Source organism: Ictidomys tridecemlineatus, chromosome 5 (genome assembly GCF_052094955.1).
Source record: "Ictidomys tridecemlineatus isolate mIctTri1 chromosome 5, mIctTri1.hap1, whole genome shotgun sequence".
NCBI classification, from domain to species: Eukaryota; Metazoa; Chordata; class Mammalia; order Rodentia; family Sciuridae; genus Ictidomys; species Ictidomys tridecemlineatus.
The window spans coordinates 148,838,095-148,857,159 of NC_135481.1; the positions used below are offsets into that span (position 1 = coordinate 148,838,095).

General features: G+C 45.2%; 1 protein-coding gene across 1 annotated transcript in view; it reads left to right on the plus strand.

Annotated features, from left to right (window-relative positions):
• Nucleotides 1-19,065, plus strand: part of Aldh1a3 (aldehyde dehydrogenase 1 family member A3) — a 36,684-nt gene that overhangs the window by 14,888 nt on the left and 2,731 nt on the right. Inside the window, exons 7-12 of the mRNA XM_005320083.5 lie at nucleotides 766-879; nucleotides 3,408-3,510; nucleotides 5,938-6,122; nucleotides 11,221-11,385; nucleotides 12,804-12,961; nucleotides 14,080-14,154. Of these exons, the coding sequence (XP_005320140.1) occupies nucleotides 766-879; nucleotides 3,408-3,510; nucleotides 5,938-6,122; nucleotides 11,221-11,385; nucleotides 12,804-12,961; nucleotides 14,080-14,154 (800 nt within the window). The remainder of the gene's footprint in view (nucleotides 1-765; nucleotides 880-3,407; nucleotides 3,511-5,937; nucleotides 6,123-11,220; nucleotides 11,386-12,803; nucleotides 12,962-14,079; nucleotides 14,155-19,065) is intronic.

A 19,065-nucleotide genomic window follows, 5' to 3' on the forward strand; every position in this document is an offset into this window, starting at 1 on the left:
ACTTTTTAAAATAACATGTTTTCAGTAAGACATGGGACAAGTCAGGGGTAGCACCCTCCGTCTTGTTCATCGTAGAGTGTTCTTAGTTAATGAGGAGCCCTTAAATGTGCAAAAACAGGGTGTGAGTGTGAAAGCAGTGACAGCCCCTGCCAGCTCCTGTGTGAGCCAGGCTGAATAAGCAAAGGACATGGAAGGAGTGATCTCTTGTTCTATTTGCAACATTAATTTAAATGTGAACAGCGTTGCTTGGGAAGGATGTTTTGCAGGTGCCTCTGAGCCTGGGAGTTTGTGACAAAGTGCCTCTCGTCCCCTCAATGCACGTGCACACACATATACACACGTTCACACTCCTACACACTGACATACACATGCACATGTGTACTCACACATGCACGCGCTGGCGCGCGCACACACACACACTATTGCATGCACACATACACGCTGAATGGTACTTTTCTACAAGGGGGCCAGTGCCACCTTGTGGCATCATTGTGCATTTATTTGATCATGAGCCCTCTCAGGTGGGAAGCCCTTGGAGGAGCCCAGCCTGCTCCCTGGGCTGGCAGCAGGAGTTGAGAAATCCAGGTCAGTTCCCAGGAGCTGAACCTGTCCAGGTCCTGGTGTGTGTATGACCCAGGACCAGGCTTGCTATGGGGATGCTGCTCTGCGTGGGAACATCACACAGCCACAGCTTTCCCCCCATGCATCATCTGTGACTGACACTGGTCTGCTCTCTTCCTCTGATGCCATCTCGATTTCTTCCAGGTCGGGTTCCCTCCAGGTGTGGTGAACATCGTGCCAGGATTTGGGCCCACAGTGGGAGCAGCAATTTCTTCTCACCCTCAGATCAACAAGATAGCCTTCACCGGCTCCACAGAGGTACCCGTCCTCACTGCTGGCACAAGTGGCAGCAGCTATATTACTTGAGACCTGCAACTATTTCCTTTAAAAATTCAAATATAATATTTTTTTACTTCTAAATTTGATAATGTTTTAGTTCATAACAATCAGTTTCCAATCTGAATAAATATTTAATAGAACTCAGAAGTCTTAGAATAAAAGATTGAAAGAGAAGATAAATTAAAAATGTAAGACATCCATGTCGCACACAATAACATAATAATTAAGGGATAACTAACAAACTGGGAGAAAGCCCGTTGGAATGTATGCAATTCCCAAGAATTTGTATCTTCATATGTGAAGTATTCCTATAAATCAATGAAAAGGAAAAAAAAAGAATGATGGGAAAATGGGCAACACAGAGAAATACTGAGTGCCTAATAATTTAACCTAGTTAACTGGTGATCAGAGAAATGCTTGTTCAAATGAAATTCACACTCTTCTTTTGTCTGTCCATTTGGTAAAAACTGAAATGATGTTGTTGAGAATATAGGAAAACAGACACTCGTCAATACTATCCCTAAGGTGGAAGGTGAGATTTAGCAGTATTGATGAAAAAATTTCAAAGTGAAAACTTTTGATTCAGAGATTCCACGCTAAGGGAATCACTGTGCTTTAGAGAGATATGCTCATAACCTTCAAGGACATATTTCCCCAATACATCTGCTCTTAAAATGTCATACGGTCATTATAACCAGAGCAACTGTCTATGACCCATTAGGAGGTACGAAAAACTGAACTGTAGGAAATTAACTACAACATGGTCCCATTAGTAAACCTATGTGTGTATGGAAATGGAAACCATCTGGGAGGATTCCCAAGAAATGACAATGGCCATCTCTGGGGCAGATCCTGGAACGTGAGATGAGAAAAGACACAGATGTCCCCTTTAATTTATATGCATCTGTATTTGGAATTTTTTTTAATGAGAATAATCTTCTGTACTTAAAAAAGAAACGAATAAGTGCTTCCCATGTCACAAACACTCCTACCTCCATTCTAATTTAATCCAATAAGGAACCTGCCTCCCCTTCTAGAACCCTGAAGGAGGGTGCTGGTGTCCTCTGCTTTGACAGCCATGGTGGGCATCATGTAGGAATGTAGTCAGAATTAAATTGGGCTCTAACCTACAGCCACGATGGGCAGTGGGTGCTCAGGACACTGAACTGAATAGCTGGTCCAGTCATCAGGGCAGAGCCGTGGCTCCTGCCCTCCAGGGGCTCCCCTGCCTTCTCACCCAGCAGCAAAGTTGTCCCCGCCCCTCCCACGCCTCTGTGCAGATGTCCTGTGTCCTCTCTGGGTCACCGTAAGTCCAGCTAGGAGATGCCTGCTTCACTCAAAAGCCAATGCCAAGCAAACGGCCTCTGTGGTCCCAGGGATTGCTCAGCCAGAGGACACCTCCAAAACCAGGTGCTTTTAAACTGCTCCACCAGCCCCGCTGCCCTCAACACCCCACCCCACCTCGCCATAAATTGCCATCCTGGGACAGGCTGGTTTTGCTTTTGTACTTCCCTTGGAGACAAGTATTATCATTATGGATTCCAGATCTCATCCAGGCCATCACCCATGAGCTCGAAGATTTTATTTTAGTCTATTTTATCTTATTTTCATAGGGCTGGGAATGAAGCCCAAAGCCTTATGCATACTCCACAAGCCCTCTGCCATGAGCTACATGCCCAGTCTGAGCTTGCTGGTTTTTAAAATGTGTTCCTCCCCCAGCGTTGGGAGAAAAGCCTCAGCCCTGCCTTTGCTAGCTGTCCAGCTCTTGGGCCTCAGCATCAGCATTGGTCTCTAAGCGTCTTCCCGGCTCTACCATCCTTAGTGGCTGGCTTTACTTCTTTCTCAAATTAAGTCATGGAGGCATGCTGGATAACCCTCCACTCCAGGGCAGGCACGCATTGGGCCATGGGAGAGACCCCACTGGACATGGGAGGGAGGCTGAGTGTTACTGTTTGCCGTCTGATGGATTGTTCTCCTGTTTCTTCATCATGCCTCAATTCTGTGCCCACCTGCCCACACTAGCTTCAGTCCTAATTCTCAAAACATCCTTCAAATTATGCCAAAGAGCCACACCTTCCCTCCTGGGCTGTCGGAATTTCAGCTATTACTACCACTACTACTGAGAGGTGGAGAGGTGGAGGAGTCACCCCTCAATATCTCAGTATCTTGAGCCCTTTTCAGATGCACTGGGTCAGACTGCTGGGCCCAGAGGGGCAGGTTCTGGGAAGGCAAGTAGATGGCTATGCCCGTGGGCAAATCTCAGGGCCATCCAGAGATTCCCATCCACACCTGTGAGTGGAGTGGCTCCAGGATGTCAGATCAGTCTAAGGGGAGATGCTGGCCAAGGCCAGGGGAGCTCCATCAAGGCCTAGGGCCCCACTGAGAGGCAAGTGCCCGGGCCCTGCAGTGCTGCCTGGCAGGCTGGTCCATGACTCTAGCTAGCATGTACATTTCAGCTACACTAAGTTATGTCCAAGGTTTAATCTGGCTTGTTTTTTGTCCTGAAGGTTGGAAAGCTGGTTAAAGAAGCCGCCTCCCGGAGCAATCTGAAGAGGGTGACATTGGAGCTTGGGGGCAAGAACCCCTGTATCGTGTGTGCCGATGCTGACTGTGAGTCTCTGTCCCTTCTGGGTTTTTTTTTCCTGGAACTTCAAACATCTGTAAATCCTGCCCCACTTCCTGGCCTGCATTCAAGACCAGCTGAGAGAGACATGATCACAGTCAGTGGGGGTATTTCCCTCCTTGGGCCAGCCTGCCTGCCGTCTGCCAGCCACGACCAGGCAGATGGAGATCACACCGTCTGCTCTATTGCTAATAGAAAGCTACACTGGAGAAGGACATGGCCAGGGCAGAAGCTGGAGGAGCTGCCTGAAGCTGCCCCTCACGATTAAGTTCATGTTCCTGACTCTGCCAGGCTGCAGTGGGGGCCCTGAGGAGCAGACAGGCCTAGTTTTCCCCCCAGACCCCCTGTAGGGTAAAAAAGGGGCAAGAGAATGAGGGAAAGTGGGGAGACAGGTGCTCTCCACTCTTCAGCAGCTGTTATTCTACCCTTGAGTCAGAATCTCCTGCAGTGTTCCCAGGCTCTCTGAAGAGTTGTATCTTCCTTCTTTGTCTCCTGCCTGATTGATAAATCCGAGAAAGATGGTGGCAACTGACTCTTAAAAAAAAAAAAAAAAAAAAAAAAAAAGCCCGTGGTCTGTCTGGGTACTGTCTCTTCCCTGGGAAAGCCACCTGCACAGCAGTTAGGGAGTAGCTGGAGTCTTGCTCGAGCTGCATGACATAATATTAAAATATATGCTATTCTTGGCTGCCATGTCTAGAAGAGGATAGAAGGGACTATACTGGGCCTACATTTACCTACAGGGTCAACTATCAAAAAGTATGACTTCCCAATACCTTGAGGACCTTTGCCTTAAAGAACGGCCTCCCCTGTGTGTTCACTACTGCCAGAAATTCCCGTCGTAAAGAACAAAACCTTTCCATTCCTCACACAAATAAGGCCGGAATGGCAAATATCCCTGAGGGGGGAAAAATGGTCCTGGCACAATTTCTTGCTATGGTGTGAATGACTGACATCAGTTCCTTTTCCTGAAGCTGGTTTTCAATGGGAGAGAAGCAGGGTAAGGAAACAAGCTCCCGATGGACTGCCTATTTCTTGCCTGGGTTGGTGCTCCCTTGTGGAGGCATCATTAGTGTTGCTCATGGTCTCTAGAGTCACATGGAGCCGTTGGGTGCTGCCCCATTGCAGCTCAATTGGAGTCCTAAACTCTCATCCAAAAGAGCCAGGACTCCTGTTGTGCATTCTTGGGCCACTGTGTCTGGGAGCCTCATCTGCACTCCAGCTCACCTTCTTGTTCTTTTGTGGCACAAAAGTCACAACCATAACCAAAAAGTCACAGGACACATTCTGTTTGGGAGTTGGTTTCATAAGGCTCAAAAAAGAAAGAAAGAAAACCCACACCGTGGAGCCATGTCCTATTCCTAATCTGGGCAGTGCCAGTCCATGAAATTAAATCCTGACATAATATCAGGGGTAACAGGCCACCCTTCCCTGACACTTCAGCCCTCACCCCCAGCTCCTGTCACGGTGCAGGAATGAATTAGTTGTCTTGGGGGAGGGGTTGCGTAAACTGGCACCCAGCCCAGCTGCGGGGGTGGTGGTGGTAGGGAGGGTCAACAGCTTTATGACGCTCTGTCCTGCTACCACAGCTTACAGACAAACCCGCCAATGGCAATGGCCTCCTACTCAAGTCCAAGGGCAGAATCCCTCAGAGCTGTTCGGATGGACTTGGAATGAATCACCTTCCAATGCCTCCTGGTGCCCTGTGCCTTTGCCCAGTGTAAAGGGAAGCTTCATTTCTTAAACAAGCAATAGTATGGGATGCTGGAAAAACAGCCAACCATTGAGCACTAAAAGCCCTTCTGTAAATTTGTAAATGCAAATGACATCTGACTGTCATCTTTACCCAGCAAGCATGTCCCCCCCAAAAAAAATCTGTCTGTATAGCCTTCTAGCTAGGCTTTAGCAAGTGATTCAGCACTGGCTCTACGATTCAGATCCAGGCCTGAGGTTAAAGCCCTGCTTTTTTAAAACTTCTGAGTCATAGATGGCATCAGGTTACTTACAAGACCCTTCTTTCACTCAAGGTGGAAAAGTTTGAGTCCTTTAAAAATTCCTACAATTGGCCCACATCAAAACTTGCCCGAGTTTTTTTCCATGGAACATTAGTTAGTCTTTCAGAAAAAGGGCTGAAGAAAGTTCCATGGGCAAGGGGCATGGAAGGTGCTACACCTCTCTGTGCCCATTAGCATATTTGAGGTCCTGAGAGGTCCTGCAGGCAGGGGACTTACTTAACCCCAGACCTGAAAATCCTTGTTTCCCATCCTCTCTGGGAAATGCTGAGAACAAAATTAATTTCTGAATTGCAGCCATCCTGGGGCCTGTTTTCTTGTGTGGGCAATTAGAGTTGCAGCTGTCGCCAGGCCTCTTTAACAACTTAATCGCTTCCTCTTGCCTTGCCCGCCCGCCCCCTCCAGTGGACTTGGCAGTGGAGTGTGCCCATCAGGGAGTGTTCTTCAACCAAGGCCAGTGCTGCACAGCCGCCTCCAGGGTTTTCGTGGAGGAGCAGGTCTACTCGGAGTTTGTCCGGCGGAGCGTGGAGTACGCCAAGAAACGGCCCGTGGGAGACCCTTTCGATGCCAAAACTGAGCAGGGGCCCCAGGTAACCCGCTGAGGTGTCTGCGTACGTGGTGCTCCTCTGGGGACCGAACAGCACAGACATGTGGCCCCACACAGACCCTTCCAAAGGAAGGAATGCTGACTCCAGCTGCCACTACAGGCTTTTGTGTAGAAACCCATCAACAATATGATCCCATCAGGTTTCAGCAGGGCTATGACATGGGGGTGGACACACAGAGGCACAGGGCCTCCGGAGGAAGGAGAAGTTCCCAAGACAAAAGGCCATCTGCCTGCAGCAACCAGTCCTGTCAGTGTACTGTCCTTCTCCTCTGCCAGACCAGAGCGTCAGGCCAAGCGTGGTCTCCCTGCAGAGGAAGGCTGGATCCCTGCAGCACAGTGCAGCCAGGGCAGCAGCGGAGCCAGCAGTCTTGGCTGGGGGCCCTTGAGCTCACATGTGCTGTAGCACAAGATGACCATCAGAAACCAAAGAATCCCGGATAGAGAGGGCTCTGGGGATGGGGATGCATTCCGAGCAGTAGGAACAAGTCTCTGGAGGCTTGGTTTGGAAAGCCAAGGACAGGATGAAAATGACGGTAACCATGAGATTTAATAACCTCTTTAAAAGGGCACATCCTGTATCGCTTTCTTACTAATTATGAAGTGAAGCAGATGGATAAATATTTAAAAGAGGACAGCCTGACCATCCCATGTATTATTGAAATGGAGCTCGGCAGCAACCCACTGCTTTTAGCCAAATCCTTGCTCTAGCCCTGACGTTTCAAATCCAGTGTCTGTGACTTACCCCTGGCATCTATCCTGCAAGCTCACTGCTTACCCACTGCATCAGCACCCCGTGTTTACACAGGAAGTTGTGGATCTGAGCTCAAATTTGTCTCTGTGGCCTTGTGAAAGTCATAAGATCCTTCCACCCCTCAGTTTCCTTATCTGGGAAATGAGAGTAACAGATGAATATCATAAGAATTTCATGGCACCTAGGAGCTATTCAGTGAGAGATAGGGTGTTTTTCCATATATATTTAAAAGGAAGAAATATGAAATGACAGTCCTCCAATCTAGGTGGCATGAAGGTCTATGTGTGACTTCAATCTTATTATCTATCCTATGGAGAGAGTCTAACTGGGGAAATAGGAACAAGGGGTGCTTTTATGGCCTTAGTGCCTACCCTCCCCTGGCTCCAGCTCATGAGTTTGCTGCTCTGTACCTCATGCTGTGGTGGAGAAGCAGCTCCACTCATGGCCAACATCCCTTGTCCCCAGCAGTCAGCAATATGGGGCAGTCAATGGCCTTGGTTGGATTTCAGCTCTCAATGCAAACATTACCACAAAGTCATTATCAAATCCACTGTGATTTTTTGAGGTAATCCAGAATCAGTGGGAAATATGTGAGCTGACCCCCACCCAGACTAAGGACCCTTTTTTACCCTGTCATTGTTTGTTAGTTTTTTCCCAAGGGCTCCGGTCCTGACTCGTGAAGCCAAATATACCAAGCTCTTCCCAGAGTGTGGATGCAAGGGCGGTGGGTGTTGATTTCATCTGTGCTTTCATGCTGCTGTTCAAAGTCCTTTTGAAAGCTCACTTAAGCCATCTAACCTCAGCTTATTATTTTAGGATGTTGTTGGGTTTGTTTTTTTTTTTTTTCCTCCCCAAGTGCTTTTTCATCCACCGTAATAAGATTTTATTCTGAGAGGACTTACAGCTGTCTAAATAGTCCCGTCTGCCTCATGCCTGTAAAAGAGCTAGCTGACCTAGATCAGTGTCCACTGTTGGAGAGCCACTTGCTGGAGCACTCCAAACTCATTCAGGTTTATTTGGCAACTGAGCAACCAGGCGCATAAACCTTACGCAGGCCACCTGGCCAGGGCAGGATCCAGAGGCATCCTCCCAGGCAGAGAGAGAGTAGAGCCAAGCCTTGGGCCAGTCCTCTGAGAGCTGTATTTCCATGTTTCTGGTGATGTGCCCTGCCCCGTCATCTCACTTCCTGGCAGGTCCTTCTTCCTGTACTGTAAGGCACCAGCTGATGTTTCATGGGATGATTATTAGATTTAAACAATGTGTCCATATGGACTCACCAGGGAGAGTGTTCAGATGTGTAGGGTTTTCACTGGGATTCAGTGCTGCCTGCAAGACAGACGGGGTCTTCCGGGCGGAACATGGTCAACAGCCAGTGAGAATCTGTGGTCTGATGAAGCCCCTTAAGTGAGTCCTGTTGGTCCCCGGGGAGGAGGAGGGAGACAGCAGCACCTGGAACTTTTAAGCCAAGATTTGGTTCACACAGAGAGAAGTTGAGCTATTACTGGATCCATTGTAGTTGTTCTCATCATTTTCTCAAGTGGGAATACATGCATGTGGTCTAAACCCTAGATTTGTGAAAAGGTCTGTAGTGAAAGTGCTGTTTCCTATCCTCCCTATTTAACACCCCTGGTTCTTGCTCTTCCTCACTATGAGTATCCCATGTTCTTAATTTTTGGTGTATACCTGTAGAATTTCTTTATGTGCATACAAGCAAATATGAACATGTATTCTGATTTCCTCCCTCATTTTTATGCAAAATATACCATGATAGCTCTACCATTTGGCACTGTGTTGTATCTTTGAAGATCTTTCTATATCTGTCAACGGGCACCTGCTTTGTTCTTTTATACGTGCACATAAAATTCTGCTGTATGAAGCCACTGAAATTTAAATAACATTCCCATGGACATGTGGCTGTGTGCAGTCACACACAATGCCTCAGTGTGATTTCATACAAGCACAAGGAAATCCATGGGACAGATTCCCCAAAGTAGTGTTGCTAAGTGAGAACACATTTGTAATTGCTGAATTACATTCCACAGCACATTAAACCAATTTATGTGCCTACCCACATTTGTATAAGCTTTTTTCCCCAACATTACCAACAGAATATGGATTCTTGCCCACCTGAGAGTTAAAAATGGATTATTATTTAGTTTTTTTTTTTTAAGTTTTAGTTGTAGATGGACATAATGCCTTATTTTACTTATTTATTTACTTTTACGTGGTGCTGAGGATTAAACCAGTGCCTCCCAGGTACTAGGCAAACTCTCTACCACTGACCCACAACCCCAGCCCTTATTTAGTTTTAATGTACATTCTACTCTCAAATAGTAAGGGAAAATATTTTATCATATGCTTAAAAGCCGTTTGTGTTTTATTTTCTATCAAATATGAAAATGCTTTACATATTTTTCTCCCGTATGTTGGTCATTTTTCTTATCACTTCTAAGACCTCCTTATAGATACACTAGAGAGATTCGTTTTCTTTAGGACTTGTCAATGTTTTTTCAAAGCCTTTTACTTTGCTTATGATTTTGCTTCCTCTTCTCCTTTCCTTCATTCTTTCATATTCAAATTTATGAATCTTTTCTCTTTTGGCTTCTATATCTCAAGTCGTTGGTCATCAACACTTGGAGTTTTCAAGGACAGTCTCCCATGGGAGAGAACTGAAAAACTTTTATGTTTTCATTGGTTGTGGTTCCATCTTTGATCTATTTGGAATTTTCCTGGTGTATAAGGTACAAGGTATGGATCAGATTCAATATTTTAAAACTGGATCCATATTTCATGAGTCTGTCAGTCAAATGACATGCACATTTTACACCCTCCCCTTCTAAGAAAGCCAGCCTGTTCCTCGGAGATAGTCACCGAGATGTACCATTAGGTTTATTTCTTATTTCTCTATTTAACATCGTTAGACTGAAACCAGCTCTCCTATCTAAAAATCTCAGCTACCGTAAACCTATTAAAGCTCTGTCTCCTCTGGTCCACAAGGAAGGGCACTGTAAACAGAGTCATGATGGAGAATAGGGATCCCATGGATTTCAGGAAGAAAGCCAGTGGAGGGGAATATGAAGAGCACTTTTACAGTTGAGCTGTTCCCCATAGAACAGAGGGACCATTTTCACAGACAGTTAGTAACATGTTCACAAATCGGGTATTAGGTTATAGTACAGGGCGCATTCCAGCCAAGGAGACCTCTAGACAAGATAGCAAAAGGTGGCAAATTCATATTTGTACATAGGAAAGGAATGAATCTGACCTAACTTTACTATGTACAGAAATGAACATACCACAGTGAATCTCACCATTGTGTACATCCACAAGACACTAACAACAACAACAAAAAAAAACTAAAAGTAAACAGCAGAAAGGTCAGTAAAGGAGAGGGAATGGAACCAGGGGAGGGAGGTGGGGAGGAAAAGGGGATATACCAGGGACTGAATTAGAACAAATTATATTCGCTTTTATAATTATATAAAAATGAATCTAATGTTATGTTTAACTGAAAAGAACCAATAAAAAAAGAAAAGATATTTAAATTAAAAAATGTATGTGTAGAAAAAGGTGAAGCCTTTCTGATGAGCTGGTTCCACACCCACCAAGGAGCAGCCCCTCCGCTCCACCTTGAAGTTCACTCTACTCTGCTTCCAGAGTTGCCGGGTAGGGCCATCGGCTTTCCTGCCCACATCTCCTCACCATGAAAGGAGAATTTCAGAACAGTTCCCCTGATCCATGGTGTTTAGTGAGCAGGGAGCAGGATTGCCTGGTTAAATACATGATACCCATGAGATGTGAATTCCATCTAAACAACAAAGGCCTTTTTAGCACAAGTATGTCCCAAACGATATTTATATAAATGTTTTTATATTTTTAATAAATGTCTCAAGCAAATATTGTTTGGGACATACTTATACTAAAAAAAAATCATATGTTGTTTTTCTGAGATTCAAATTTAGCTGATTTATATTTTTTTATTTATTAAAGTTCAGCCACTTTAACAGGGTGCAAAGTGTTGAGAAAGCAAAGAACATGAGAACTTCAAACCAATTTCACCTCCTGGCTGACCTCACAGCATGGAGAAGGGAATCAGGTGAATGAACCCCAAACCTGGGGAGGGTGAGAGCAGCCTATTGCCAGGTCTCCCCTGGTCCAAAGGGTGCAGGTTTGTGCATTGGAGGCATATTTGCCTGCAAGGCATGGTTGTTAGATGACTTAGGGCTTGGTTAAGGCACGTGGGGGAGGCCAGCATCAAAGGCCATTGACAGTGTAAGATGGTGCTACTGCCCCACGGGGAGGAGCCTTAATTCCCTTCTGGGTTTTGCAGATTGATCAAAAACAGTTTGACAAAATCCTGGAGCTAATTGAGAGTGGGAAGAATGAAGGGGCCAAACTGGAATGTGGGGGCTCGGCCATGGAAGACAGGGGGCTCTTCATCAAACCCACGGTCTTCTCAGAAGTGACCGACAACATGCGGATTGCCAAAGAGGAGGTATGTGTGGCTGCAGCCAAAGCTGTAGCCCCAGGGGTCCTTCAAACCATTCTCCTCTAAGGCCTGGAAATATCAGAAGTCTTTGTGGGGTGAACATTTGTCTTTTCCGTGTGGCCTTTCCTCTCTTCCTTAGGGCCTCTAAGGAGATACTTCCTGTCCCCTGTTCCCGGGTCTCTGGCACACCCTGAGGATAGGATGCCAGCCACAGACCTGGTGCTAGCCTCAGTCTCCACTCATTGCTCTGGGTCTCTGAGAAGTAGCAACCCTCCCCTGTCTTCTAGCACGTCCCTAAGTTCATCACGAAGCCCACGTGTGGAAAGCAGCCTCCACCTGTGGGTCTTGCCAGGAATCCAGCTGTAAATTCAGGGCTCAAAGTTGTCTTGAGTTCCTCCAGATAAAGCGTAAATTACAAGTGCTCATTCGAGGAATGTGACCCAGCAAGAATTCTCATTGAAATTTTCCATCAGGGCCATTCCTGGGAATAATGGAAATTAAGGAGACCCCATAAGAGTGTAAACCTACCTTTGTCCTCCAGTCCTGCTGGTAGGCAGATGGAAGCGTGTTCCTGCACAGGGCTTGTAGCACAAGACCTGATCCCCAGTGATCTTTTGGGGCCCGTGAAAGAATGAGCACTGCTGCAGGGCTTCCTGGACAGGTGTTTCTTCTTGAGATTTTGAGGGGTTACTAACACTGCCACAATGACACGAAGCTTAGCTCCTTAAACGTCCCCATGATGAGAGGTCCTGGGGAACCTGGGAATGTGTTTCCAGAGACTGGGCACCGTCCTGCGGAGATAGACTCATGCCTAACATTAAATCCACTGCAGGCTCCCTTCAGAACACCCCTTAAATGTGCAAGCTCTCAGTTCTTCCCTGCCTTTTCTTTGCTGGGTTGTAGACTGGGTGAGCACTGTCCCATTTCCTCCCCTCGGAGTTATCATGGAAACATGTTAGGGTGTCCTCATTGGGTAGAAAAGCAGCACCAGGAGGCTGGGCCACACAGTCCTACAGCCCTGCTTAGGGACACCCTTAGAGATAACTTTCCAAAAAGGCACCTGGAAGTTTGTCTTCTGTGCACCCCCACCTGCCCACAAGGCAGGGGGTTCTCAGAAACCCTGATCATAAAGACAGATCGCAAATACAACATATGGGGGGTTGTTATTTTTTTATTTTTATTTCATTTTAATCCTTTCCTTCAGAGCTCAACCATCATGCAGCTAGAAAGATGACTAGTGTTCCTTCTTCTCCATGAAGAAGACCCCACCTGCATCTTAGGTGCCCCAGTTATTAGACACTTAATGTAGAATGTTGCCTAACCATGAGCTTGTGAAAAAGGCATACAACCAGGGAAACACCTGCTCGGAGCATACATATCCACCCAAACATGCCTCTCACTGCTCTTCTTGCATTTAATCATAGATTTTTGGACCAGTGCAGCCAATACTGAAGTTCAAAAATATTGAAGAAGTGATAAAAAGAGCAAACAGCACTGACTATGGACTCACAGCAGCCATATTCACCAAAAACCTGGACAAAGCCCTGAAATTGGCTTCTGCATTGGAGTCTGGAACAGTTTGGTGAGTTGAGTGCTTGTGTGTGTGTGTCGGCTCCCCTCAGTTGCTGGCTGGGTCCTTGGCTATTTCTCTTTTAGCAGAGAGCATCTAATTGTATATTATGTGGTACCCACTGTGTGGGCACTTTGCTAGATCCTCATGACCACCTTCTGAAATGGGTTCCCTTATGGTGTTAGGTACCACATTTTACAGATAAGGAAATCAAGACACAGAGAGGTTGAGTGACTTTTCCAGGGTCACATACTGTAAAGTCATCTCTCAGTAACTTTAGGAGATTGGTTCCTGGACCTTTATATACTTGAATGTATAAGGTACTCAAGTCCCTTATATAAAATGGCAGTTTGGGCAAATAACCTAGGCACATCATCCAGTAGTATACTTTAACTGAATTCTGGATGATTTATAATACCTAATACTTTTATCAATGCTATGTAAATAGTTGTTATATTGTATTTCTTAGGAATAATGACAAAGGGATAAATCTGTATATGTTCAGTACAGATGCAATCTTATTTTCAAAATTTTCAATTAAGGTTGGTTGAATCTGAAGCTGCAGAATCTATATATGAAAGGGAACAGCTGTACCAGGCAGAGCAAGCTTCGGGGCCTATGCCTTAGAACAACTCTGCTGACTATCTGACTCTGGTTCTGATTTTAAAATCAGTGCATGCTCATCTGCAAAGTCTGGATACTAGTTCCTGCCTTGCCAGTAATTCTAAAGATTATGTATTGTGATTCCCATTTTAAAGATGAATGAATTGAGGCTTAGCAAGTTTGAGAAACAAACTTAGAGTCTCGTAGTTCAGGAAGCAGAACTTGGAATCAGGTCTGTGTTATTTCAAAGCTAATTCTTATTCCCTTAGGCCATAATATTTTTCTTCTTTGTGCTTGTCTTTTCATTTGATTCCTATTCCAATGAAAAGCTCTGGGCTGAATTATATTCAAATTTTAGCTTCTGGTGGTAAGAAGAAAGCAGAAGTTAAGAACTCACTGTGTTTTAATATTGGAATTTTGCCAAAGGCCATGTGTTAGGCAATTAAGTGTCTGATTACTGGAGCACCCAAGGTGCAGGTGGGGTGCTTCTCCAGGTAACTCTCAGTATCTTTTCATCCTTTCTCTAGGATCAACTGCTACAATGCACTCTATGCACAGGCTCCATTTGGTGGCTTCAAAATGTCGGGGAATGGCAGAGAACTGTAAGTGTTTCTGGCATCCTAAACCTGCCCACCTGGGAATGAAAGATACACTAGAATTGCAGTGCAGCAACTTGAGCTCTCACCTGATCCCCTAACCTGCTCTGTCTGGGGCAGCCCTGTCACAAAGGCTGGCGGTCCATTCCCCACCCTCATCCTTAACCTGACTTCCTCCAGGCCACAAGACCAACCTCCAGCCTCAGCTTTCCTGCCAGCCCTCATCCTACAGGGAATGTTCCCTAAATCCTTGATCTAGGCTTGCCAGAGGAGGCCACAGAGCTCTGGAAAAGTGCACTTTTTGCCAAGCATAGGCTGTCATTATGCACAATCTCCACTTTCTGCAAGGAAGATAGACTCAAACCCAAGTCAGGCTTGGAATCTTGGAGCCCAGCAGAGGCCCCAGGAGACACACCATGGGTCAATCTGGTTCCTTCTTGATACTTCTTTGGGAGTCCTGCTGGGCCTCCAGATCCCATCAGTGTGTTCCAACCCACCACCTACCCCTCCAACCTCTCCTTTCTTTCTGGCCTGCTGGGAAAATGAGCTCTGTAGGTTGAGATTCATGGACAGGCCTTCTTGCATCTGGCCCAGGTCCAGAGCTGGATGGAGTATCCCCAGGAGTGGAGACGCTGTGGTTTCTAGCTGGCTCTGGCTGCTTTCCCCATCTCCTTCTTGGTGCTGCTCAGGGTTTTATTAGCCTTGTGGACAAACATCTTGTAGGCTCAATGTTCCTAGGGAACCATCTGTGACAACACCCCAGGGCTGTTCCTGGGACATTTCTAAGAGCTTGAGTTCTTCCTTTTATTTAAACAGTTTGGGTCATTTATATACAAATGCATTACCTTATACTTGTTTGCACATCTTCCAGTGGGAACACACTCAAACACTTCCCCTTGCCTTGGGTCTTGGTGGGGCCTTTAAGGGCTCTACTTGTAGATACTTGAAGATAGTGTTATAAAGGAACTGTTTTAAAGATCCTGTTATAAAGGAACAGAGCTGGCTTCCACCCCTGGTCAAGCAATTGCTCTTGACCAGTCTGCATGGAATCAGGGACCTCGTATCACATCAGTCCTTCTTTCTAATCTAACTGATGGCACATGCCCCAGAGTCATCTGCATGTCTGAGTGGAGAGCATCCTCTTTATTTCTATAACTGGTTTCCCCTTCAAGGAACATTAGTCAATTCTTGATCATGAAGTCCCTTTGCAGCAGCCTCTTTCCTCCCCCTGGTGGCCGGCTGGTGTCTCTTTGCATTCTCTGAGCCTCTATTTCATTAACTCTTAAAACTGCCTGCCCACCTGAGACAGGAGGCCCAGACTGAGGTCACTGGGTTCCCTCCAGGATCCTCCATAGTGCTGATGGCAACCGGCATTTGCTGAGCAGACTTTAGGAGGCTCTGTGAAAGCCCTGCATGTTAGTTCATGTCCTATGACAATCTGTGACAGGGTACAACTGCTTTCAGATGAGCAAATGGCCCAGAGAGCTAGTGAGTAGCAGAGCAGGGAATCAATGCTGGCAGCTTGGTCCCTGGACCCCCCACAGTAGAGATCCTGGCTGGGCAAGGGTCACCTCTGGAAGCCACCTGGAATGAAGCCAGCAGGGCTCATGTGTTCATTTGCCTCCTCTGATCTTTTGTCTTCACCCAGTCAGGTCATGAGGGCTAGGGAACTCAGATCCCACACAGTGCTCCCCTGGGAGGCCAGATGTGGCAGCAAGAACTCCAGTCCCCAAAGCAACTGTCCTTATTTGTAGAAGCTACAGAAAGGCACATGGAGTCACCTGATGCCGAGTTTGTATGGCCCAAACTGATTCCCTGCACGGTTTCCTCATCTCCCTTCCCACCACTCGGATGGTGTCCTTGTCCCCTAGCACCCCCGTGCCCTGTCCCTCTGGTTAGCCACAGTTTTTTGGATCCTTGACATATATTTTCCCAAGATTTTTGATAAAATATTTAAAAAATATTTACAAGGAGCCTGGAAACTGCCTTCAAAACTTATTTCTATTTTTAATCATCTCTAATTAATGTCTTCATGTTGCAAGAAGTTCCCCCTTTATTTTCATGCTGGAGCACCATGCGGTAGATTCCACGGTTTTCCCCAAACCTGGCCTCCTGAGCTGGGCTGGTTACTGGCTGCCCACCCATGAGCCCCTCTGGGATCTGTTTCTAGTCCAGTCTTGGGATGGAGCCTGTTGCATTTTTTTCCTTCTTTGTCACTGTTTTCTTTTTTCCCCCCTCTAATTTCTATGTTTTGCTTTGTAATACAGTTGAGACAGTAATAAAAACTTCACATAGTAAGACATGGGGAAGATCAAATTCTTCTTCCCCTGATCCTCAACCTCATTTGTTCGAGGTAACTGCTGGTCATTCGTTCATTTTGTTCACTTATTAATTCACTTTGCAAGTGTTTATTGAGCATTTCTGATGCTCAGGTATGACATTAAGTTCTGAGCATGTGGCAGTGAACAACACAGTCACCAGTCCCTTCCCCCTGGTGCTCTGGTGAGGTTTATTGGGAGAAAGTCTGGGCTCATGAGTGACATTGATTGCCCAGGTGGATGAGCCACAATGGGTTGAATAAGAGCAGCGAGAACTTGAACCAGAACAACTGCATAAACAGAAAAAAAAAATGGGGGTATCAATGTACTTATTCCTACAAGAATGATTTTAATTCTGTATTTATTAGTTATATACTAATACAATAGGATTTCATTAGTTATATACTTTCATTTTAATTCTGTATTTATTAGTTATATACTAATACAATAGGATTTCATTAGTTATATACTAATACAATAGGATTTCATCACTTTCTTTACTTTTATTTAGAAATCTGACAAGTCATTAACAACCTTGAATTTTTACAATGCAACATTTTTGTGCTTGTTTTTAAAGTGTATTGTAGGTTTTCTATGAAAGCAATCAAGTCTCTTCTGGTTTTAGATGAAATGAGAGCAAACTACCCTTTCCTCTTAAGAATGGGTATTGGTTATCTTTCCATTCTTCTTGGTAATGGTCTCCTTCAGTGGACTTTTGTGTTATTTCCAAGGTCTTTTGTTATTATAAACCATGCCTATGTTTCCTCATGTGTGAATCTTTTTGCACTTATAGAAGATTGTTTTCAGAATAAGTTTCTAAAAATTGACTGCTCTGCCACGTGACAAATAGGCTCACCACTGTTTTGGTGTGTATTTCTTTAATTGTGAGAGGTTGAGTATCCTTTTCACACTTTTCAGAATTTGCATTTCTGATTTGCAAACTATGTCCTTTTGGATTTTTCTGTTTGGTCATTTTTGTTTTCCCAATTGGTTTGTAAGAACTTTTTATATATTAAGGAAAACAGGACCTGTTCTCACACAGGTTTGTAAATTATATAATGAATATTATATAATTTATACACATCATATATTCATATTAGTTTTCCATCTACTTTTAGGGACTTTTTAAGTAGAGTATCAGTGGTAAAGAAGTTGAATTTAGCATTCTGTTTGTATGTTTAAAAAATATTATGAAATAATTCACTCATTATCATGGGTTCTTGATGATGAAAGAACATTTAAAGAAACTAAGTAAAAATCTCAGTGACACATTATTAATAAAATAACAATATTACTTTTCACCATTCACATTTTATCTAGCACATGAATTATTCCTAATTGTTATAACTGCAAAGAGGTTATAGTATTCCCATTTCTCAGATGATGAATCTGAGGCTCAAGAGGGACAAAGCACTTGACTGACCTTCATAGTTCTAAGCTAGTGGTTCTCAAACTTGAGCCTGCATCAGAATCCACTGGGGGATTTAATGCCCTGGTTAAAACAGACTTCTTGGCCACGTCCTTGGAATTTCTAATTCAGTAGGTATATTCATTTTCTATTATTGCTATAACAATTTACCATAAAATTAGTTTAGTTTAAACAACACAAATGTATTGTCTTACAGTTCTGTAGGATAAAAATCTGACACAGGTCTCTCTGAGCTGAGATAAAAGTGTCAGTAGACTGCATTTCCCTCTAGAGGCCATTGGGGGAGTGTGTATCCATGCCCCGTCCAGCTCCTAGAGGCTGTCCTTCCTCCTTGGATGATGGCCCTTCCTTCACCTTCAAAGCCAGCACGGTGGCATCTCTCTGCACCTGTGTCTCATTTTACTCTCTCTTTATCTGCCTTCTTCTTCCACTTTTAAGGATCATATGACCCACCCAGATGACTCCCTATTTTAAAATCAACTGATTAGTCACTTGAATTCCATCAACAATATTAATTCCCCTTGGCCATGTAACCTAAGTCTTCTCAGGTTTAGGGCAGTGAGACATGGGCCCTTTGGGGAGGGCCTTCCTTCTACTGGCCACAGCAGGACTCCATAAGGCCTAAGCATAGGCATTTCTAGCAAGTTCCAAGATGCAGCTGACGGCACTGGCCTGGGGACCACACTCTGAGGACTTCTGGTCTCAAAGATGGGATGAGACTGTCTCAGGTCTTTCTAGTACAGAGCCTCCAGGGGCCACTTCGACTTCCACCTCTTTTCCTAAATAAGCACACAACTTTTCTTTACTTAACAGCAGAGCAGGTGCTATAGAGGAATTTAAACCCAGCCAAAGCTGCTGCTTGTTTCTGGGAAGTGGAGTTGCCACTAGTCTGGCGCATGTGCTGGGAAGGGGCGCCTGACTCCTGTATGACTTAAAGAAAGGAACTGCACCAAGGGCGCCAACTCAAAGGCTGTGTGTCCAGCCTGTGCTCGCATCTGCCCCTCACCCCACCAGGTGGCATCATTCCTCTTACGCTGGTCCCCAGCTGTGCCCTCCCAGGCCAGTCTAGGCTCTCGGTGTTCCGTCCCTGTGATTCCCTGGCCACATCATCTACCAGTAGCCTTGGACCTCATTCTCTTCTGTCTCTTCATGCAGCTCCAAATCACCACC